The sequence below is a fragment of the Amphiura filiformis genome, chromosome 5, assembly GCF_039555335.1.
Source record: "Amphiura filiformis chromosome 5, Afil_fr2py, whole genome shotgun sequence".
Classification (NCBI taxonomy): Eukaryota; Metazoa; Echinodermata; class Ophiuroidea; order Amphilepidida; family Amphiuridae; genus Amphiura; species Amphiura filiformis.
The window spans coordinates 13,233,865-13,259,138 of record NC_092632.1 but is presented as its reverse complement, the minus strand read 5'-3'; the positions used below and the strand labels follow the sequence as shown (position 1 = coordinate 13,259,138).

General features: G+C 36.4%; 2 protein-coding genes across 10 annotated transcripts in view; one reads left to right on the top strand and one right to left on the bottom strand.

The window, feature by feature from the left end:
- Window positions 1-4,280: 4,280 nt before the first annotated feature.
- Window positions 4,281-10,791, bottom strand: LOC140152661 (DNA-directed RNA polymerase II subunit RPB9-like). The gene is made up of 5 exons (XM_072175110.1): window positions 10,596-10,791; window positions 9,072-9,126; window positions 7,977-8,050; window positions 6,553-6,679; window positions 4,281-5,879 (listed from the first exon to the last, which is right to left on the bottom strand). Exons 1-5 carry the CDS (start codon window positions 10,676-10,678, stop codon window positions 5,817-5,819), a joined length of 402 nt encoding a protein of 133 aa, XP_072031211.1. The 5' UTR covers window positions 10,679-10,791; the 3' UTR covers window positions 4,281-5,816.
- Window positions 10,792-18,487: 7,696 nt separating this feature from the next.
- Window positions 18,488-25,274, top strand: part of LOC140152657 (protein transport protein Sec23A-like) — a 146,477-nt gene continuing 139,690 nt past the window's right edge. For all 9 annotated transcript variants that reach the window (XM_072175105.1, XM_072175101.1, XM_072175104.1 and 6 more), the window contains exon 1: window positions 18,488-18,628. The gene's annotated coding sequence lies outside the window, so the exon portion shown is untranslated. The remainder of the gene's footprint in view (window positions 18,629-25,274) is intronic.

Sequence of the window (25,274 nt, the reverse complement as noted above, 5' to 3'; positions counted from 1 at the left end):
TCTTTTCTGATGTGAAGTTGTAAAGTGTTGGTCTTTTTTTAAACTTTGTACATAAAGGCAAGTGGATTTTTTTATGTCAAGTGGAATTTGTACGACTTGTTATGGTGAATGTTGAGTTCATAGTTGATATGAATTTGATTATATCATGTTTATCGAAAGCTAAAATGTGTATAATTAATTACACCAATTAATGCTAAACAACGATCTTTTATATGTCAAGAAAGAAATATAAAATCATGTTTCAACAAACTACTTTTTTGTTGGTATCCCTGTATCATGAAGTGTTTTGTAAATTGATGACCAAGTCACATTTTTTTAAAAATAGAAAAAGGTCTTTGTAATATTCTGAAAAGGCACAAGAGAGGGGAGGTCTTGAATTTTGCCTACTTGTAAGTGTTATGCTGGTTTTATACTTTCTGCCGCTTGCCGCTGAGTGGTGTGATGCTTCATTATGCCGCTTGTACTTGGTTTGCGCAGTAACAAAAAACAACTATTTTTTACCAATTAAAAGCGAAACAAACTTTAAATTGTCTTGTCCCAATATACATGTCGATATGGTAGTCTATGGTTATAGATTGCATGTTTTTGTACTGCACTTCATTAACTTGGGTTGATGGATGGTATTGCACTAGGTTTTCTAAAACCTCAATATAAAGGTGCGCACTGAAATCATGAACTCATGGAAGGGAGGAAATACAGTAATGTGCATCAAGAATTGGTGCATCATCATAGGTTGTCTGAAGGGAAAGAAAGACCTTATTGCATTACAAGTTGTGTGTCTGTGTATCAGTCAGTCCGTCCATGTATATCAGTCAGTCAGTCTGTCTATGTGTCAGTCAGTCCGTGAATCAGTCAGTCAATCTTTTGGATAAAATTTGGTCTTGTATGAACAGTTCAAATCCTATTGCAACCGTTATTTGTTTTGATGAATCCAACTGAGTGAAAATATTGTCATCCAAAACATATTATTGAAATATTGGACTTAACAGTGTCTTTTCCAAAATGATATAGATTGACCAATAAATATGGACTCAATTGATCAAAGTTTATATCAAAATTGGGTCATAGCTGCACTATGGGAACCTTTATGTATTGGTGGTGTTCAAGTTCAAAGATCATTTGAGATCAACTTGTAAAATTCTCTTCCTATACAAGAGGCAGGATTGTTGGTGGGGTGCAGAGGTACATGTAGAAATTGGGCTAATGATTTTTCTTAATTTCAGCATAATTTCCTATGTTTTGGGGAATTTTAGGGGGCATACTTGTGGTCCAGAGTCCAGACCAACATTCAAGAAACATTGGGCCCTTCAAATTCTTCATGTATGTTATATCAACTTTATGACAGTTTCATACCTGTAACATACATCTTCAGATGCTAAAGGATATCAAGTGGTATAAAGCTATATAGGCCATGAAACTCAGAGTAACGACTACCTATTCTGGAAGGTCTGTTCTCCCTTTTGGGATTGAGCACTTTATTCAAAAGATAGTCTAACTTGAGTAAAACGTTGTTAGGCCAGTATTCACATATTTTGCACTCATTTTTCAATGTTTCAAAATGACAATATGATCATAGTAGATTACTAGAATCTTCAGTAGGATATATATCGCTACCGAGTCTGTATTTATCAACTGAGGTTTACCATACGATGAAAACAAGTTATTTTTCTAGTATTATACTTACAGGTGACTGTATAACTGATGTCTGTTTGTTTCATCAATGATAATTATCTTGTTAGACAATTAAGTGTTTTTATTCTTTTAATCACCCACTTCCAATTTTTTAATCAAAATGTTTAAAAAATGCTGACAATTCCTTGCTATCTTGTGACGGCTAAGCTCACCATGCTCCACACAGGATTGGTAATTGCCGAAAATTACTTTACAAACAAGTATTGTTGTACAAAAGACCCAATGAACGCCCCATTTTTCAAAAATATCATGCCCCAGGGGCGTTTAATAGAGTAAATTCTGTATTTGACAACCTTTCCTACAAGTCTGGGAATATTCAAATCTGATAAGGTTGTAAATAGTATTTGAAACTAGTGGCCCATCATGCAATGTTTCTCTTTCCTGTGTTTACTGTTGTTGCTGCTACACAACTCAACTGTTTATGTCAATTTAGTTGATAGAGACATATGGTACATGTCTATGTGAAATGTAAAGTCATTTAATATCATGAATAACTATGATAAAAATAAGTGCATGTTGTTTTGAATGCATGTTTATCTTTGTATTATCTATATAGGAGGAAAATAAACATTAAAATGTCAATTTCCTTTTTGAAGGAGCACAGATAACCAAAACTAATTTGTTGCATGATTCTTTTGATCTGTAGTGCCAGCAGCAGTTTTGCAACTGAAGACCTCACCTGGGGCATATTTCATCACTAACCACCTATTTTGTGAGGGGGGAAATTGAGAATTTTCACTCAAGCCCTTTTAGCCAAAATTGTCCACCAAAGTAGTTTTGGATTTTCTGCTGATAGACAGAAGTTAGCAGTCCCCGGAATGACCCCCAAACAATTTTTTTAGGTTTCTTTAGATAATCCCAAAACACATTCATTCAAGATGTTCCCAAATTTAAAGTGGCACTAGGTGCATAGTGGTCAATCAAAGATCAACACAGAATAGGGGTCAAATTTTAAACTTGCTCAAAGTTTGATAAAAACCATACCTATAAGTATTCCTATCATCTCAAGGATTCACATAAAGTATTTGCTTACAATTGAAGAATGGTATGTTGCAGATAGGTGAAACTACTTATTATGAATCCATGAGACGAGAAGACTACTTAAGTATGGATTTAACAAAATTTGATGCGCGCACATACTGTCAGACAATGTCACAAGTCAACTCATTTATATTCTATAACATTACACAAATACTTACAATCCATGTGATTTATCACACAAAGCCATTGTAAATTCAAACCTTAATTAGGGAGATAGTGCAAGAATGACCCACAAAAGACGTATGTATTTCTCCTATTTCCATTTCTGTTCTGATTAATTGCTATCTTGTGCAACATGGGTCAATAATAATAAAATGTACCTCAATGAATAGAGCACATGCAGACCTTGCAAAACATGTTTGTTTCTTGACTATTGACCCATGTTTTAGCCAGTCTATTCTCAAAATGAAAAAGGGAATCTGTATAAAGTAATGGGAGTGTCATTTAATGAAATGAGTTGGCTTATCATGTTGCAAAGGATTCTGGGAAGGATAAGATACCTCTGAGAAGGCCTGGGGAGAAGGTCCTATCTGCATTTTATATTGTACACATCTAAAAATCTGACCCCGGCAGCTATTTCTGATGGTTACTTCTTGCACAGATCCTTTCCATGATCTGCTTCTTGGTAACCACTTGGTTAGAAAAGTCTGTGAAATGGGCCCCAGGGGTGTATTGAATTTGAATACTGCAGAAACCACAGTTCTTAAAGGCCCTTTCAGTGATCCCAGCAAAAGTGCAAAAAAATTAAAATTGTTTATAAATTGCCTATAAGGGAAGGGTAAGTCATTAAAATTGTATTTTAAAAAAGGTATTTTTGAAATGAAAAATTTGGCAAAAAATGAGGAAAACAGCAGTATTGTCAAAGTTGAGGCCCCATTCAAATACAAGTAGCTAATTTATATACTGTCAGTATATAAATTACAGATTTCATGTAAATGCCTTATTTTGTCCTAAATACACAGCTTTCAGCTGAACCACTAGGAGGCTATGTTAGCCCATCTTTAACAATGACAAAGTTACACAAATCTGAATTTTGATGATTTTTACGATTGTCCTGATGAGCAAATCACTTCATGGGCCTTTAAGGTTCATACTTTTTTTCAACTTCAAATATTTGATGCAACAAGTATTCATTCAATGTTTTAAGTCATTTTTAAATTCTTCTAAACAAATGTTGTTGAAGAAACAAGAGTTCAACATTAAATTTTTGTTTGCGATACTAGTATTCAATGCCAAATTATTTGATGGTGAATGTTTTATTGTCAACAAATATTTGTTGGAAGATAACAGTGCCATGCAAAAGATTAATGAAAATTTGGTCAAAGTATTTGACATCAAATTAAAAAAAAGTCTGTTCCAGAACTTGTATGTCATTATTTACATTGACCCGAGAGGTGCAATGAATTTGAATACATCAAAGAATTACAAAGCAAGATTTACATTTATTACATCACAATAACATGTGAATAAGAAACAATATTTTCAATGCAACAAAAACTTCATGTTGCTTGTCAGATTGACAGCCCAAAAATGTCCCGAGTAGTGTGTAGGATAATGATATGTTCATTATTTTTGTTTGGTTTTTCCATTTTTATTCACCTGTACTTGGGCCTGGTGGAAAGGAAAAAAGAACATAGTTACAGGCATGCTCCACCAGACCCCATCTTAATTACGGTAACCAAGATAGATACACATGTACAAAGATACAATCAGAGTACGACAATGAGATTAAAAAAATACTGCCCCACCATGACAACAGGACCCAACGGATACCTCTGTTAAAAAGAGTATAATGCTGCACACTACGAAGAGTGATGAAAAAGGCAAGCAAAAACAAGTAGTCCAGCAAAAGCAAGAAAAAAAAATTCTCATTTAAAAACCAGACACAATACAAAGGCCACCGTTGGGATGATATGTTCATTATTCACTGGAGTGGCATGTGTTGATAATAGACCTTATCAAATAAACCAACCAGAACAGTATGGTAATTGAAATGGTAGCCATGTTGGCGGACAGTTTAAGTGCCAGAGGGACAGGTTTCTAGTTCAATTCTACACCCATACATACATATCACCTGCTATTGTATTATCATGCAAATTGCCCCGTGGAGGCCTCTTGGTGGACAGAATTTTATTTAAATGAGGATGAGTCGCATAGTATTCGATAGGGTCTATACCAGGCACTACAGCAGTGTCATTGATTTTTGAAAATAAAAAGCTAGTACCTAGTACAATACATCCAAAGGTCCAAGAAAATTAATGTTTCACTAGAGCTGGAACTGATAATGATGACATTTACAACCTCTCAAACATGTAACAAGAAAGTAATCTAAAATGTTCATAATACTAGTATTACACAATTTTTGTTGAAAGTCATTGATGGTCAAAGACTCAAGGGCTCAGTTGCAACACTGCCTGGTCCCCATTAGCTCCCCTAGGTAATGTTATTTACAAGCATGATTGCATTTATACAGAACATTACACAGGGGAGCTGTTAGGGATATGGCAGTGTTGTCCTGAGCCACTGAAATCATTTATAATCCAACAGCTCTTTAATGCAGTACAGTGCAATGTCTCCCCAGCCAGGTTGGATTCCACATCAACTGAACTCGGGTCAGATTCCTCTAGTTGTCCACATCCAACTAGTTTCATCAGCACAGACATTGACTGTTATTATACTGACATTTTAACGGAACGCTACTCTCCACTAAGTTCTTAGGTACATGTATACTAATAAACGTATGGAATCCATTAATTTATCTGGCATTCATTTTTCCCTCGTGGTGCCATATAATTTGTGGTGCGGCACTTGCTAATTGGGAAATTTGAACAATAAATTCCCTCTGTTGCGCGATAAAGGACCCAATTCCTCCAAATGTTGAAAAGTGTCTTTGAGCAATTACTCATTCAACACTCCAACCATTACGATATTGTCCATGGAAATGATGGGATTTGCCACATTAATTCCAAGTATGGTCACATCATCACTGCAGACAGTAGCACATAAGTCCAACTTCGCGACCCCATACAGTATCCTTGTATGCAGTTGTGAAGTCCATAATAATATGTTTGTTTGAGATGTCGCTATTCAGTCCATCTATGTGCACAATAGGGGGCAGTACACACATAGTAGAGTCTCATTCCCTCCTGTAAAAAGAGAAACAAAGAAGAAAAAGGTCAAGTTTGTAAATATTACACATCATAATGGTAAATATATTTGAATATGAGCTCCTCCTTTGAAACTTAACACAACTAATTTGATATTCAAAGAAAACATTTATTTGACTGATCTAATCTGTTATAAATCACAAAATGTTTGGACTTTAAATTTTGATTATTTTGGCTCTCAGGGATATCTCCAATAAATTGAAAGGGAACAATACATCTTGCAGAGTCTTCATCAAAGATGACTTCATTTTTACTCTTAATGCTGTTCATTTTCATAACAACATAAAAAGTACAATTTGTGGGTGAAGATACAAAGAAATACAAGGGAAAAAACAAGGTTTGTTTGTTTCAGAAGAAAACGGAAAAACACTCAAGTGGTATGTATGTTTTTTAGTTAGTCGAAATGCGCCCTTTTTTTAGTTGCATTTTTTTGCTGCTTTGTAACCCAATTTTTGTTTTTCCTGATGACTAAATTAAGTAAGCCCTTTAAAAACATTTTAAAAAAAGAAATGCACTAAAATGCAAATTTTAAAAGCTATGTGCTTGGCCCTTGAAGCCCCCTCTTTTTTAAACCCAAGGAAACTAATGTTTTGAGAAGGAGCTTCATCCTGGTTGAGAGATATGTTTTAACTCCTGCTAGTTAAATTCTTACCTCTGCTCTGTTTGTTTGTGACTGGAAAAATACTGCTTCTTTATGCTGGCATTTTGGACATGGGTGCTCTTCTGTCCTGGGTAATGTGGGGTCAGCTATCACCTCTGCTACAATCTGGGTTAACTCACTGCAAAGGAAGTTTTTAATGGCATAATTATTATGACTTGTGGCATGTTTTACAGTTAACAGGGTACAGTAAGATGAAGTTAATTTTGCTTCAGCATCAGGGGCGTAGCCAGCTATTTTGGTCGGGGGGCAAAATTTTCGGGGGCACAGACGAAAAAAATTACAGTTGTATCATACAATACATAGAGACTGTATGTCTTCGAGCTTCCAAAAAAAGGCTTTATTGGAACGATGTGCGTGCGGAGCGGCACTATTTTTGCCCATTATTAGGATGTAAGGGCTTTATCTTTGTACTTTACACTATTTTGGCCCATGAGCGGGCTGAATTTGGGTAGAAAAGGGGCTCATTGCCATTTCTCTTTTCCTTTGCCCTCCTGATTTTCTCTTTCTTTTTTTGTCAGCGGGGCACTTTTTTTTTTCTTTTTTTTTTGTCGGGGGGGGGCACTCTTCCCCTGCCCCTCACTGGCTACGCTACTGTTCAGCATATTGTATAGCTGGGGAATAGTAAACTATACTTTGATCAGCTCATAATCGGTGGGAATTGTTAAGCTTTTTAAAACTACACCGAAAAGTAGATCCACGTTGAGAGTGATATAGTTGACCTTTCCGGTCTATATTGTGCGTGTTAAATAAAGTAGACAAAGTACTACAATTAATAATTTGTGACGTTTCTGGCGAGATGCCACATGGCAATTCTTAAAAATGTATTGATATTAATCCGCGATGTTATAAGGCCCACCGATTATGAGCTGATCAACCTATATACATGTCCCAGAGTTGTCTTGAAACTTTTAAGGGGGTACTACACCCCTGCAAAATTTTGTGCCTATTTTTGCATTTTTCTCACAAGCTATAGCGCATTGGTGACAGGTAAGATATGTATATTATAGGGGCAAGGACTACAACTACTGCACTGGAAATTTTATTTCAGCACAGACAACAGTTGCGGAGTTACAGTCAAAAATGAGGGAAAACCAACATTTGATCAATAAATCAATAACTACTTGCCTTGAGTTGCTGAATTTTCAGTGCAGTAGTTGTAGTCCTTGCCCCTATAATAAACATATCTTACTTGTCACCAATGCGCTATAATTTTTGAGAAAAATTCAAAATTAGGCACAACATTGGCCAGGGGTGTAGTACCCCCTTAACATTTTTCCCTCTTAAAAAGAATACTGCTAAATAGCTTTATGTTTTTTGTGACAAAGATATAAAGCCATTTTTTGCGACTTTAATGATCTAAAATTGTTGCAACAACTACCAGCACTATAATGTGAAAACTTTGTCAGAATACTTACTCCACTTCATGAGTGATTTTGTTGACATAAACACAGTTGTTGTCGGCTTCTTGTTGATAATCACAATTTCTACACTGAAAAAAAAACCAGACAATACAAGTATTTATACCAATTATGTTTTAGAGGTGCAATCCTGTAAAAATTGTTAAATGGAAGTATCCTGCTACTTGCTATGGGCTTGTGGGTAATGTGCTTAGTGCACTAGTCATGTGCTTAGCGCACTACCGTGTGTAAATCACTGCACTTTTTAAGGGCATTCACTGACACAATTCATCTAAGGCCATTTGTTGAAGGTAATTTAACATAAATTATTATGAACAAAACTTTTACGGTACACCATGGTATCCATGACAGACAGGGGTTTAGCTTTTATTTTCTACAAATTGGGTGGGGTGGGTTATCATTTCAAGGACAGATGGAACTTGGACAGGTTCAGAAAGGTGGTATTTAAATTAGCTTTGTGACTACAAATCAATAGGGCATCCCCTGGAGCAATCTGTGACTTCTGAATTTGCATCTTCCTTGGTATTGTAGATTACTGTGTCTTCTTATTTCTTGACTGATTTCAGTGAATGAGGTCCTATATATCTGAGCCAAAAGATGTAGATATTGGCTGGTGGTTCAAATTATGACGTATCTGTCATATACAGGGATGAAAATAAGTAGCTTAATTCTTTTGCTGTCTGTATGCTAACACAATCAACCACCTGGAGGTTTTGGGAACAAATCTGAAGAGGCAGATGCCTCACAGGATTTTTCATATTAACATATTTGTCAGGATTGAGCTTCTTAAGGGGGTACTACACCTATTACATTTTTTGAAGAAATGAGAAAAGATAAATGGACAAAGTAGCATCGGTATCATTATCAATGTAGCTTACATACTTTTAAAGATAGAAGCCAAAAAGTGGTACACCAACAGAACGAGAAGATTTGCCCCTTCATTTTGCATACCACTTTATACATGTATTGCTTTTATCATTTCTTCACAAAATGCAAAAAAAAAAACGAGAAAAAAAAATGCAATGGGTATAGTACCCCCTTAAATATAATACCGGTGACACATTTCTCATTCCAGAAGTCAATGGTACTTACAGCATAGAGTAAAACCCTGTTCTCTTTATCTTCTTTAGGATACAGCATGTTGTTGCTAAAATGGATAAGAAAGAAAGACAAACATGTTAACATCTAGAGGCCTAAATGCAACACTCAGACTGGCCATTAATAAAAGTAAGAGTTTCACATGCTGAAATGGTGATAAGCAATCAACCGATTTTGTGTGACGTATAGACCCAAACACATGTCACATATGTGTACATCCATATCAAAACAATGCACTTGTCAGCTGCTACATTGATTGATTGATATTATTTTATTGCAAATTTGTCACGGCCCGTGGGCCAAATTACATACAATAAATTACAATATAAAAATAGACATATAAAAACAATCAGAATTAATTTTTTTAAGCAAACAATTGCACATGATAAGAAACACACAAAAATATACGATTTGAATTACATTATTTAAAAAAATTGCATATAAAAGTCACAGTAAAAACATTTTGCACTTTTTAACATTATAATATGACATGAAAAGATTAGCATAGAAAAGTGTGTCTCATTTCACGCAGTAGCTAGGAATAAATACGAGACTCATTTGAAGTGAAGGTCACCTCCAATTATCCCCAAGTTTATGTTTAAGGAATGTTCTCTGTATTCCTAAACCATGTGATTTGGGATGATTTGAAGTGATCACCGCTTGAAGTTGAGATGAGTCTGGTATTTCTTCCTAGCTATTACGAGGGTCGGTCAGTACGTAATAAGAGTTGACTTGTGACGCTATATGTGGATTGTTTTCATGGCATTTCTCAATGATTTATACATAAATACTGTACCTTTGTCTTTCAAACAACATATGTAAAAATTATATCACACACGTGATTACGTAACAGCATTCAATGGTCTACTCTAGAGTCACCTGCTGAAAATGAGTCGTTTTTGTTAAGGGAAATAAGAGGCTGAAATGAGGTATTGTTGTATATTTTATATTTTCTCGGGAATTAAAGTATGGACAATGCTGCCTTTTGGAACAGTCATTGAACACAATAAACAACCGTTTAGTCATGAAAATATATGAATGAACCCCGTTCATACATACAAATGTACCAGAACATTTTGTGATTCTTATTTCATCAAAATAATGACAAAAGATAACAAGGAACATCATAAAAAGCGATGAATTTCCTTCGCTTTTCTTTACCCCGAGATCGCACATCCGGGACACCGGGCATAAACGCTGTTTATGCCCGGCTCTCGACCAATCACGCGCGCCGTTATATAGCGCGTATGTATGAACATCCAGTTCATTAAACCATGGCATATGCCAATGGCAATGCATGATGACCATGTTTTTGTTGGATTTTATTTTTCATGCATGGTTGTGTCAGTAGTGCGATTTCCATCATTTGTAGGGCAAAATTTCTCCGTGCCCACCATGCAGCTACGCATACAATTTATGAATATAGTCAGAGCTCAGGAGTTTCAATTAATGGAACTGTCTTTTGTCATGTTTTTAGTGCCAAATTCGGCATACTTGCTAATTTTTAAAGAAGCTTACCACTCTTGGCAAAATTTTATACCAACAAAGCCAGGCCCATGAGCCTCCGTCTGAGTATCTTGACGCTGTAAATCAAAATTCATGATGACAGGATGATATGTCGATAAATATTTAAGAAATTGCCTCACAAACTAAAAGCAATATTCAGCTGTTTTGATTCGGATTCGGGATTTCATATGCATTGAACAGATACTAGGTTGCCAGTCTTGATGACGTTGTGACTAATGATAATGCACTAAAATAATGGCGTCATAAATCGCTACAATGATGGCGGGTCACTACCGTAAAATGGGGGTAACTATTGGGCACTTTTCAGAATTTTTAAACCACTGCTTCCAAACAAAACCAATTCTATTTCTAATTATCTCTTTTTTATGACATTAGGGTTCCCTTCTACACCTTGAAGTTGAAAAAGATTTTTTAATATTAAATTTTGTAAGGGTGCCCTTAAGGGGTTTAAAAATAAAGATTTTCCCTGTAGGGCCTACCGTAAAATGGGGTAACTTAATTTGATTCGGTCAGCGGGGTAACTTTGGTCGGTCAAATATATATTTTTAAATGGTCATATTTTCGTACAGCAATGTTGTTTTTAGTCATATTTGGTGTTAATTTGTTAAGAAATATATTTGGAAGAAATAATAGTCGCTCATGTCCAATTTCCTCGAAATTTACGAAAAAATTGGCATTTTTGACATGAAAAAATTATGGGTCAACCCCATAGAAAACCATAAAACTCAATTTTCCCGGGAAAATTTGTGGTCAATTTTTTCAGGCCCCCCCCCTCCTTAGGAGGGTCAAAACCATTTTTGCATCAGCCCCCCCCCCCCAAGTGTTTGTGAACGGTCCCTTATTGCATATTGTCAACTCAACACAAAAGTTGACAACCATGAGTCCATGAGAGTTACACCAAATCTTTCAAAGACCCCCTTTTAAAATTGATTTTCATCAAATTTACCACTCTTTTTCATGCGAAATCGAGGACAAAACTTGGCAAAAAACACCCCTTTTTGTGGTTTTCAATGACTAGAATTTCAAACACCCATTATCAATGACTAGAATTTGAAACACCCCTTTTTCAATGACATTAAATATTGCCATAAAATTACCGGATTTTCTCAAGTATCCCTTTTATCCAAATTTCGCAGACAGGAGTCCCCCTATTTTGCTGATTTCACGGCCAAATTTCGCGGACAGTCCAACTTAAATACCCCCTATTTTGCCAATTTCGCGGTCCTTGCTACTGGTAAAAAAAATGACCCCTTTTCCGCGTCAACTCAACCCAAAATTGGCAAGAGAGTTACCAAATAGCGCGGATTTTGGGTTGAGTTGGGGGCCGGGATCATGAGCTATCATGGATGAACAACTTATGCATTCATTTGTTCCTTTGTTAGTTCATTTGGGTTGTTTTTGAGTTATGCATTCATTCCTTCATTTGTTCGGTAAGTAATTAATTCAATTCCATCCATTTATTCAATTCCACCTATTAGTTAATTAATTCAATTCCATTCATTTGAACTTCAATCATCACACTGTGAACATGTTAAAAATCAAATATAAGTACTTCAATGTGGCAACGGTGGTATTCACGGCCAATTCAACAGATGGCGCTAGACCAGTTTGCGGTGTGGTGTGACCTTTGGACTGAAAGTAAACATTGATCTTTGCGATAAGCTGATGGTGAGGTAATTTCCTGCAGAAGTTGCACAACCCGGTTGTAAAAGGCTTTTGCATCAAAAAAATATATTTTTCTTATGAAATGTCTGAATACTTACATGTTTAATACAAAATGTGTGTTAAAGTGTATTATGTCACAAAGTCATTTTGACACCACGGATTATATATTCATTATTTTATGGTCAATCAAAATTATCACTGTACTGGTTGATGATGATGTCATTATTAAGACGATGATGACTTAATTTAAATCTATTGTAAATCGATCTCGATGGTCGATGATGATGATTTAAAATTTTTGTTGGCTCTATTGTAGAGCCCCACAATTTTAAAGGTATAGTTAGAACAGGTCCCCAGAAGTTTAGAGGATGGGGATGGTAGGATTTGTACTGTTTGTAGGCAAAATTCACGGTTAACTTCATACTTTCTTATGTTTTGAAGAAGCCCAAGTTTGAAAATGTTGGATCCAAAACATAATAATGATAAAATTGGATGTTTTACGCTCAATATCTATTGGTCGCTATGAATTTTAAAAAATTTGGACTCATGCGACTACAGTGTAGGCCTACATCTCGTCCAATATTTCAAAATTCATAGTGAGACAAGTGGGCTCAACCGATCCAATTTTGAACGAATTTTTATTGATCCAACATTTGCGCACCCCCCCTGCCACTTTTTTGACCCCAAAAATAGAGGTTTTTTATGCCCTTTTTTGTCCAAAAATGTCCAAATCCGCCGCTCCCAGTCCAAAAAGGTCCAAATTTTGAAGAAGAAAAAAGTCCACTTTTTCAAAATCAGCACCCCCAAAATAAATCCTGGCTACGGGCCTGGATCCAAGTGTGTGAAAATATTGGATCCAACACATAATAATGATAAAATTGGATGCTTTACGCCCAATATTTATTGGTCTCGCTATGAGTTTTAAAAGATTGGACTCGACTACGCCTCGTCCAATATTTTAAACTCATAGCTCGACCAATAAATATGGGCTCAATCGATCCAATTTTATGTCATAGGCTGAGACTAGTCTGCACGGGCCGCGGTACCTAGTCTTCGAGTGCAGAATATGCAAAATATTGATAATTATAGTAGGCCCCTACAAGGTATCACTGGAAAGCATGGGGTTTTTTCCGCCATAGCGGTATAATATGAAAGGAATTTGCACTTAAAAGGGCATTTCGTGATCCACAGCCTCATGGGCGAATTTTCCTTGGAAAAGATTAGACTCAAGTACAGTGTACCCAATTTAAAGGAGGATTTCGTGATCATAGCATCTTTTGACATTTTTCAGTAGATATCCACGAAAAAACCTTATTTCCAAAATGTCAGTTCATTCCGATATTGCGTTTGTAAGTTATATATGATTTATGTCAATAGTATTGCACTGTTCCATAGGCCACTGTTGTCGTTCTGTATATACCAGAACGAAATTCAAATTTGACGATATTTTTGCTAAACAAATTAATCTGCAAGAAAGTTTTGGTACATAAACATTATGTAGCCAGAGGTTTCCAGTGGTATCTCAACTTTAGTGGGGGATAATTCGCCCATATCGGGATAGCTTTATTATACTAATATAAAGTTGATTTTCTCTTAAAGAAATATTTTAATTGCAATTATTTCAAGCAGTGGCGTCGATTTCTTTTTGACATTGGGGTTGGAAAAAAATTCTTCTCCTTTTGGCGACAGAATAAGTGCACAAAAAATTTTACTATGTTGAAGCTAAACTGATCAAATATGGTGTAAAAGTAGAATAAATGCGAGCGAATAACGCACGAAAATTTGCACTTTGGGGGCTAAAATGGACAAATATGAGGTTAATTTGGCCAGGAACCCATTATCAGGCGTCAACATTGGGGGGGTGAATGTATGGACCATCCCCTGGCAAAATATATCCCCATCCCCACCCCGATCTACGCCTATGATTTCAAGACAACGAACCCAAACTGCCGGGTGTTTGGGCTATATAGGTGTACTCATCATCATTAGTCGGCTGCGGAGCAGGCTTCCAAACAAAACCAATTATATTTCTAACTAACTCTTTTTATGACATTACGGTTCCCCACTACACTTTGAAGTTGAAAAAGATTTTTTAATAATTTTGTAAGGGTGCCCTAGGGGTTAAAAATAGCATGACCAAAGTTACCCCGCATTTGGGGCAACCTTGGTCAGAGTATTACATTCCATGAAAGAAAAAAAATCAGAAAAATTGATCTTCGCTGTATATGGGCAAGTTGTTGTTTTTTGTGACATTTGACCCCTTGTAAAATTAATCAAGCACACATCCTGGCTCACAAATATCGATTTTTATTTTTTCTGAAATAAATGTAAAAAAATGCTCATTTTGGTCAAAAATTGGACATGATCGCCTATTATTTATTATGACTAAAAGCAATATTGCTGTACGAAAATATGACCATTTCAAAAAATATATTTGACCGACCAAAGTTACCCCGCTGACCGAAGTTACCCCATTTTACGGTACTGTATTATGTTACCAAGTTGGCATGGTATTTCCCTCATTTGCATTAAATTGCCTATTCATTACTTCTTGTGATGTCGATGGGCCTTCGACATGTGGCTACAGAAAAAGAGATGAGGTTGTTATTCTACTTGAACAATTTGGGCAGATACCGGTATGAAAAATTATGTGTGCATACTGCATATGTGGGTTTTTTTTCATGGATGAAATCGCTGTCACCCCCCCCATTTGTTTTTCGAGCACATAACCCCGAAAGACCCAGTAGCGTAGCGTGGGTTCATCATCTTGGGGGAACGTACCCACTCCCCCCGTGCCCTGATGACGCTACACGGCACTGGAAAAGACTTTTCCATTCCACTTTAGTCACCCAAAAGACCCATATTTTTCAATTTGAACAGCAACTTTCATTTGTGACTGATTTGATTACCGGGTACTTATTTTGAAGAAACAAAGCCATTTAAAACCATTTAGAACTAGAAATTCAATGTTCGAAGCTTTTTAGCCGTATCCCATTAACATTAAAAACATAATTCTCACCCATGCCTTCCTAAATATACTCATAGTATTAGCAATTATAATAGCCCTACACCATAATCCATTTTATATTTTCTCAAATTGTTCGCCTTGATAAGCTTTAAAAACTGAACAGTTCAGATTGAGAATAGTTTGCACCATCATAGGATGTCTCGTTCTCCGATACTCCGTTGCCCACCAACGTGCATATACTTTGCTTTGGTACATGGTTTACGTGCTTACTTTCGTTAAACGTGTTGAAGCGGAGTGCTTTTGTTAAACTTGTTGAAGCGATGTGAAATTAAATATATACTATTACTTTGCCTTGGTTCCGTTGCCCACCAACGTGCTTAGTTTCGTAATAAACGTGTTAAACGTGTACATTGTGTTGAAGACGCTGCTTTCAATTTTATTTTATTTGATACCGTAATATCGCAAAAAATCAGGAAAATATTGATCTCAACGCGGACGGGGGACAGTGGCACTCAACTTTAGAAGTGACGGCCTGTTAAAAGTCGAATAAACCCGATGACCCGGCCCCCTTTTTTAAAACGTCATACCCAATTATCCCTTCTTTTTTTTTAATATAGAATTGTATCTCCAAAATGCTGCAAAATAATGTTGAAACTTTCAAATTCTCTTATTTCAGCAAATTTGTATCTTAAATTTGGAACAATTAAGGAGATAGAATTATGCTCCTTTTTTCTAAATTTCTGACCCCTTTAAAGTTTTTTTTTTAAATACCCAATGACCCCCTTCTAAGTTCAAATTTTATACCGAATTTTATATCCTTTTTGTTTTTCCTTTTCCATTCCCCCAAAAAAAACCTTCCCACACACACTTTTAAGGAAAAAAAAACTCCCAGAATTCAACAGAATTCCACTTTTGTGGCAATTTCGTGCACTTGAATTAGTTGATTTCCCCCCCCCATGCCCCCTGGCGCCGCCACTGACCATTAACCTTTTCGGCAAAACCGGCGGTATCGGGTAGGTGAAAGCTAGAGATTCCAACCCGGGGCTGCATTCAGCATATATTATTTAGAAGATGGTTCGGGTTTTATGTGAAGAAATATTACTAACTGAGAAAATAATGTTTTGGACCCCTTCATAAAAAAAACAACAACAAAAAACCAAAAAACTAATACAACTTTTATTATATAAAGGTTAATACAAAATACGCATCACTGACTTGTTGGGAGGGGTAAAATTGCACAAAATAAACTTCGGCACGCGTGCTGAAAACATGAGTAAAAGTACTGACTTCACTTGCGCAGCAGCAAACAGCAATAGGAGCAAAATTGCCGTACTGACAAGATTTATATAAAATCAGGGAAAATTCGAGCAAAATTTAAAATCAGCAGGGCAGAAATTTAAGATTAAAAAAACAAAAACAAAAACAAAAAACCAGCAACACGTGAGGAAAAACGGTCAAGGAATAGAAATAAAGAAAAAAGGCCTAGGCCTATTAAATTCCCGATGCAAGATGAAGGAAAAATTAAACTGGTCCGAATTCCATCTCCAGGACCCAATTTGGTGGAACAAAGATGTTCGGTTAAAAACAAAAAAGTTTTTCTTTTACCCTACTTGGGATGAAAAAGGGATCCATTGCATTTCAGATCTTTATATGGGTCACAATTTAGTTAAAACCTTTGAAGATTTGGTTTTAGAATTTGATATTTCCATTAAAGACAGGAGAAAATACAATTATTTAATGAATGGGATTTATTTGGATTGGTTCCAGAACCCTAAGAACATTCAAGAAAACATTTTTGATACTATTTCTGCTTCGCTTTTAGATGCAGAGAAGGTTTCAAAACATGCCTACTCAACTCTTAGGAACCAAGCCACTGTTGAAGCTGAAAACAAATGGGTTGATTGTCTCGATGTGTTTGATGAAATTGAATGGAACTGTGTGCATAGTAGCAATTTTAAATGTACTATTGAAACCCAGTTACGCTCTTTTTATTTTAAAGTTTTTCATAGGGCAATTTGTACAAATAATTTTCTTCACAGAATTGGTAGGGTGGATTCACCCAATTGTTACTTTTGTAATGAATTGCCCGAAACAATTTTGCATTTATTTTGTGAATGCAAGAATGTGTCTCCCATGTGGGATGAACTATGTTTTTATATTAACAGTGTCACTGGGGATTCTTTTACATTTTCCAAATTTGATAAAATGTTTGGTATCAGGGATACCTCAGAACATGACCTTTGTATTAATTTCCTTTTTCTGTGCCTTAAATTTTACATTCATAAGTGCAGATTTAAACAGACTAACCTTAGTTTCAATGCCTTTCTGAATATGGTCAAATTGAAGCAGAAAATTGAGTATAAAATTGCTGAAAGTAAAGGTAAACTGCGGCTCCATTTCAAAAAATGGACCATTGATCTTGAAGCATCTTAAATTGTTGTCCTTTTCTTCAATTATTTTCAAACTGATTATGGCAGGATCAAGATGGGTGTAACCAAGTAATGTGTGCACTTGTTTGACACAAGACTGGTGCTTGTGTTTTGTTTGTAAGAGTGAACGTTCTCTTTGTCCATCGTCTTTGTCTCTTTTGTGATTGTCCTTTGTACCTGTTCTTAAAAATTTTGACTATAATATTATATTTTAATTCATGATCGTTGGGAACTGGTGGCCCATTTTGTATGTTTTTTCTCCCTCCACCAGTTCCAAGAACAGGGAATAAAAAACTTCAAAAAAAAAAAAAAAAAAATTCCCGATTAAATTATAAAGTTCCATTTATGAAATTTAAATGAAAAAAAAAGAAGCTATATTGGCACTCCGTTTAGTTGCAAAGATTTCCATTAACTGAGACCATAATGGCCTCAGCCAATAGTAGGGCCTACAAGTCTTCTCTGGGGGAATTGTGGGTGCTTGCAGCAATATGGTCCTGGATCACAAGTTGTGGACGAAATTAGATATTTGTGTTTCATCATTGGCGAAAGGGATTGTGGGTATATACGTGGCACACGTTTACTGCTATGAAATGTGTTTTTATTTCTGTGTAAGAGTGGTTTTTGAAGAAAAAAATGAGTTAAAGACGGTGATTAAAATCGAAATGTATTTATTTACTGACAAATAATCGTTAATTTGTCAATTAAAATGCACAACTAACCACAAAATAAATATTTATATAAACATAGGTAATTATTGTTTCAACATACTGAAATTATCAAGAAACGCTTTAAAGCCGACGTATCACTTCCGGTTCATTGTACAGCAAAAACTACGTGTGTTTACTATTTTCCATACGCAGTGCCCGTACGGAAGGGTAGAATCGTCGAAAATTCTTGGATTTTTTGGAATTTACAATTTGTAGATTTGTATCGTAATCTGTGAAGATCCGTTTTATTGTCAGGTAATTTCTCGTAACAATGTTTTGTTGATTTCTACTTGTTATTAACTTAAGCTTACCTCATTTCTTATTTCATGATTTGCCAGTTGTCATTGATAGGCATGTTCACAAAATTTTCAAGTAGGATATTTCACATGGAAATTATTTTGTTTAAAAAGGTGATTATTTAACTTAAAAAATGAGGGGTCAACCATGTCTGTAGGTCAAAAACTAGCGAAGTTATGGGCAAATGTCTGTTTTTAAAAAACTGCACTTTTCTGCGACCATCATTGACAATGCCTTACAATGTCAATGACTTACTGTACAAAAAAAGCATGTAATGCATCATTTTTTACCACGATGATCCATTTTAAACAAAGGCGATTTTATTTTATGAAATCTAACTTTCACTGCATGCTGACTTCTGTATCAAGGATAAAGTACCAGCACTTTTTAGACTGCGTCGTCAAGTTTCTGGTTAGGTATGTTCATAAAATTTTGAAGTTCAATATTTTTAGCTGAAAGTTCTTTTATTTGAAAGAGAATCAAATTACCTAAACAATAAGGGGTCAATCATGTTTCTAGTGCATATACTTTTGAAGTTACAGACAAAAATAGTGTCACCAAATTGTCCAAAATTTTGTGTGTGAAATTGTGACAGCAGGCACATGTACAATGTACACTACTGTATGTGACCCCAGATGACCTCCTATTCTTTACTGTAAGAAAGCTGTTTTGGATGGTCTTGATTTACACACAAATTGCTTTTGCGCTTTAACAAGCGTCCAATTGGTGGAACATAGATTGCACTATGTGATAGCTTATGAATCCATTATTATGCCAGTACCAACATAAGTCAACATCACTTAGGTTTTGGTTGTCAAAATTAATTTTAGTAATTTTTTCCATTGAGCCCCACAGTAAAGCCATTTTTTGACTTTACAGGCACATTCCACTTCCCTATGGACGAATAGCGCCACCTATAGTGTTTGATGTGAGCCTGACTATTCTGGTGTCCAAATTTCAAATTTTTGTATTTCCGGCCATTGACTGTGAGCTACTGTGGTCCAAACTTTTTGGATTGAATGTCGCCCTCTTTAATAAGCAATGTGGACATGTCTATCATTGACATTGTCAATCAGGGGTTCATTGTTTGCAATCTCTTTTCATGATCTTGTTGTAATATTATTATACTGGGTTTCACAGAAGAACGGCAGTCCCTTGCTCAGATTGACACAACTTCACAAGCGCCCTGTCAGTGTTAATGAGCGATATACGCGGAGCTTTGTGTTTCCTTCAGCAGAGGTAGGGATGTTCATAAAATTTTGAAGTTCAATGTTTTTAGCTGAAAGTTCTTTCATTTGAAAGAGAATTAAATTAGCTAAACAATAAGGGGTCAATCATGTTTCTAGTGCATATACTTTTGAAGTTACAGACAAAAATAGTGTCATCAAATTGCCCAAAATTTTGTGTGTGAAATTGTGACAGCCGGCACATGTACAATGCACACTACTGTATGTGACCCCAGATGACCTCCTATTCTTTACTGTAAGAAAGCTGTTTTGGATGGTCTCGATTTACACACAAATTGCTTTTGAGCTAAATCGAGTGTCGACTTGGTGGAACATGGATTGCACTATGTGATAGTTTATGAATCCAGTATCATGCCAGTACCAACATAAGTCAACATCACTTAGGTTTTGGTTGTCAAAATTAATTTTTAGTGATTTTCTCCATTGAGCATGTATGTACATGATCCACCAGTGGAGCTTCTGCGACCCCTACGCAGAACTTCCGATAGTGGATTATCTGCGCACGGTGGACGCAAGGAATCCACAGTCGGATTTTCTGCGCACATGCACTGAAAATCCCCTCCGTATATAGTTCGGTGGAGTAATTCTGCGCTTGACGGTCGCAGGGAATCCACGGACGGATTTTCGGCGCGCGTTTTAATCATCTCATGAATTGTTATGATTTAATATTATTAAATGGTAGAAAGTATGAAATATTATTTATATATATAACTCCGGTGGAGTATTTCTGCAAGCGATCGCAGGGAATCCATGAGACGGATTTTCGGTATACGTTTTTAATCATCTCATGAATTGTTATGATTTAATATTATTAAATGGTATAAAGTAAGAAATATTATTTTAGGGCCTATATGTTTAGAGTCAGTTCTGCGCATCAAGTTTCATGTTTAAAAAACATGTTAAAAAAAATAACTTAGAAAGTAGGAAATATTATATATATTTTTAGAGTCAGAACGGTGGAGTTTTTCTCGCGCAGTGCAGGGAATCCTGAGTCGGACTTTTCGGCGACGTCTTAGAAACTCCCCTCCGTATATAGCTCGGTGGATTAATTCTGCGCCGCAGTGTGCAGAGAATCCACTAACGGATTTTCGGTACGATTTAATCATTTCAGAAATTGTTATGATTTATTACTATTATGGTAGAAAGTAAGTAATATTATTTAGGCCTATATGTTTAGAGTCAGTTCTAGCATCAAGTATCATGTTTAAAAAACATGTTTAAAAAATAACTTTGAAAGTAACAAATATTATAGGCCCCTATATATATTTAGAGTCAGAACGGTGGAGTAATTCTGCGCACGGTCGCAGGGAATCCACAGACGGATTTTCGGTATACGTTTTAATCATCTCATGAATTGTTATGTTTAATATTATTAAATGGTAGAAAGTATGAAATTTTATTTAGGGCATAGAGTCAGTTCGGCGCATCAAGTTTCATGTTTACAAAACATGCCTAAATAATATTACTTACTTTCTACCATAATAGTAATAAATCATAACAATGACTGAAATGATTAAATAAATGCGAAAATCCATCAGTGGATTCCCTCGACTGCAAGCGTCAGAATTAATCCACCGGAGCTATATACGGAGGGGAGTTTCTGCGCGACGTGCGCCGAAAAGTCCGACCGTGAATTCCCTGCGACCGTCATGCAGAAAAACTCCACCGTTCTGACTCTAAAAATATATATAATATTTCTTACTTTCTAAGTTATTTTTTAAACATGTTTTTTAAACATGAAACTTGATGCATAGAACTGACTCTAAACATATAGGCCCTAAATAATCTCTCATAATTTCTTCCATTTATTAATATTAATTAATAACAATTCATGAGATGATTAAGAACGTCTTGAAAATCCGTCCGTGGATTCCCTGCGACATCGCGGCGCAGAATTACTCCACGGAGTTATATATATAAATAATATTTCATACTTTCTACCATTTAATAATATTAAATCATAACAATTCATGAGATGATTAAAAGCGTGCGCGAAAATCCGTCTCGTGGATTCCCTGCGATCCGGCGCAGAATTACTCCACGGAGCTATATACGGAGGGGAGTTTCTGCGCACGTCGCCGAAAGTCTGTCCGTGGATTCCCTGCGCAGAATTACTCCACCGGAGCTATATACGGAGGGGCGTTTCAGCGCACGTGCGCCGAAAATCCGTCCGTGGATTCCCTGCGACCGTGCGCAGAATTACTCCACCGAACTATATACGGAGGGATTTTCAGTGCGCGCGCAGAAAATCCGACTGTGGATTCCTTGCGTCCACCGTGCGCAGATAATCCACTATCGGAAGTTCTGCGTAGGGGTCGCAGAAGCTCCACTGGTGGATAGCTTACATAACTCCATTGAGCCTAGCTCGAGATACTCTAGCTAAAATACAGGTTTACATTTACTATCTTACATTATCTTGCTGTATTTCAGCTAGAGCTCCAAACGACAAGCTTCGGGTTTTTTGGAGAACAATACTGTTATATAAGCGAAGAAGAAACCCGCCCGAGCCCGCCCTACTCATTATTTCATTGTACTTATTGCAATTTGCCTCCACACATTACGTAATCAACACAAAGCTTTTGTGAGGATTAGTGAGTGGATAAGAAATTGACAGTGGAGGATCTGAAGGACACGCCGATTGTTAGTTGTCAATCATGAATTGCCATAGCGTATTAATATTTTACTGCATGGCATTCCTCAAACACCAAGACAAATTATGCCGTATTTTCCAAAGATCATCTCATATGAAGTAAGCTGAATGCGATCTGTACTTTTGTAACATTCCGATCGCTTTTGATCACCTATTATCGGCGAATTTGCTTGAAAACATGTGAGTTCGTGTTGTGTAAACATAATTAGCATAGACACAAATGAAATTACGATGCGATACAATGCAATTTGAATGCGCAGCAGATCTATAGAAATAACGTTGCCCGGTTTTATGCAGAATTAGACCCTGTCTGATTGAGCCCCACAGTAAAGCCATTTTTGGACCGTACATGCACATTCCACTTCCCTATGGATGAATAGCGCCACCTATAGTGTGTGATGTGAGCTAGCCTAGCAGAGGCGCCAATCTGGGAGTGATTGCCGAATAGGGTGCAATCATGCAACTCTACTAGTCTTCTTACAAGATTGCCCTACCCCAACCCTAAACCATAACCCTAAACTCCGTAAACGAGGACTGGACTCAAGTCTGGCAAGTTGCACCCTATTCGGTAATTGTACCCCAATCTGTGCCAACCAGCGTTTTTCCGCACAAAAATGTAGGTATGTGATCATTCCTTACCGGGCGAATGAATTTGGAATCTTGTGACTCCTACATTTTGGTCATCAAAAATTTTATGACACCCCACAATCAAACTTGCCAACCGAATTTCATCTATGCAAATGAGCAAAAGCACTACTACTAAATAACTAATATGACTATCACATGCTCAAAACCAGCCAATCACGTGCGTGAGATTGGTCACTTTTTGGTAGAATTTCATGAGAAAAACCATCATGAATATTGCTTGCGAACAAGGAAATGCACGACCGAGCAATGTAAACAAGAGCATGACTGCATGAAACAAACTTCCATTTACGCTAAACTAATTCCTTCTTTACCATTTACAAATTTTTAAATCAAGTTACGAAAGGATGAAATTTAAGCTTCTATGACACTCACAAATTTTGTGTGTTTTCATGCTGGTAAAAAGTTTTTCAAACAGCTATAACTTCCGTTCGGTAGCATGTATTCCCATTCTGAAAACTGTAGTGACAGCCCGCCATCTTTAATTTTCGAAAATCATCAATCGGCACTTTCCGGATCTTCATAAAAGCTTGTTTTCATTCATAAATCCACCTCGGCTTTTTCCGATGGCTGCGAATCTGGTCATGTGCTGGGCTCATGAATAATTAATTAGGTGGACTGGCTGGTTTCAATTGGGGTCGTGCAGTGGCGCCATTGCCGGTCCATGTAATTTGGTTCCCGGTAGCTTCTATTGCAAAATCCTGCAGTGGCAATGGGGCAAGTTCGATTGTGCACCCCCCCTTTTCTTTCCAAAAAATTATGACCCCCTTCCGTATATTTGGGACCCCCCTTCCAAAGAAAATGATAGCCCCTTATGTTCACATCAATACAAATTCAATCAATCTAGGATTGTGTTTGGACAAGTGGAACGGTCTTTTGTCTACCTCTCTTGTAAACAGACGAGGAGGTCAAACTTGTCATCCTCGCCGAATAGGAAGGACAGCGTAATAGTACGGCACTAGGCATGCACATGCATTGCATGCTACTGACTCAGGCACTCAGCACTTTATCAAACTGATTCATTTCATGGTTTACATGTGATTTACTCAAGATGTCTAGCCACGAATAGCTTCTCATTCGAGGCTAGGGTTGTTTGATTGCTATTGAAATCTAGTAGAAATTGATGAAGTATGTGTAAAGCAATGGAAGTTGTCAAGTTCAAAAGTAAACATCCGAAAATCAAAAATGTTATTAAAATTGTACTGCAACATAATTTCAGAAATAAGAATGTTTAATATAGGCAACTGTAGGTTACCGATGGTTACCCTAACTCGTGACGGTAATTATGGACACGGAAGACTTCAGATTGCTTCTACATAGTTCATTTATTTAGCTAACATACCGAACCAAGTTCTGTCATGGAGGCCGCCATTTTAGATACGACCTTATTATACTCTAGATGGCGCTAATCATTAAGGCCATACGACACAGCAACATTTGCTCTAAAAGATACAGTTGACTCATGAAATTTCAAAATAACTATCATCTAGTTTGAACATCAACAGAATATTTGACCAGCAAATATTGTAAAAAAGTACAATGGAGGTCTATTGAAAATCTACCTAATTGGGTTCTATAAATCTGCCTTTTTGTGTTTAAAACTGTTATGAATAAAGCTACGTATTGTCTGATTGAAAGTGAAACTACTAAGTGCTACTTGGCAAAAATTATGTAAGATCAAACTCAATGCTTCTAATGATAGTCATCAAAAGATCAGACAGATAATAATATCAGTGAAGATCGAGTTCCTCAGTCGAGTGATAGACTGTTGGTGTACATTCCAATTTGTATCATTTCCTTTCCCGATTGCTTCAATTAGGTGGGTTTTTCAATGTATCAAAAATAAGGAGCAGGTGAATAAACACTGTGATAGGAATAAGCACAAATAAGCTACAACACCAGTTGCCACAGGCTGTGAACATAGAAATATAACAAACATAATAATCAGACCCAGAACAAAATATTAATTTCTGACATGATCCTGTTCTGGGTCTGAACTGTTTCTATTCGAAATCTTGATGGCAAAGTGGACAAAAGAAGCACATGGTCCTACTTCACAGTT

Bases quoted from the DNA above. Each gene is read 5' to 3' on its own strand.
- LOC140152661 (XM_072175110.1), bottom strand. From the start codon at position 10,678: ATGAATTTTGATTTACAGCGTCAAGATACTCAGACGGAGGCTCATGGG. The intron at 6,680-7,976 runs GTAAGTATTCTG...CTTCCTTTGCAG, and splicing joins AAAATCACTCATGAAGTGGA to TGAGTTAACCCAGATTGTAG. The intron at 5,880-6,552 runs GTAAGAATTTAA...CTCTTTTTACAG, and splicing joins CACAAACAAACAGAGCAGAG to GAGGGAATGAGACTCTACTA.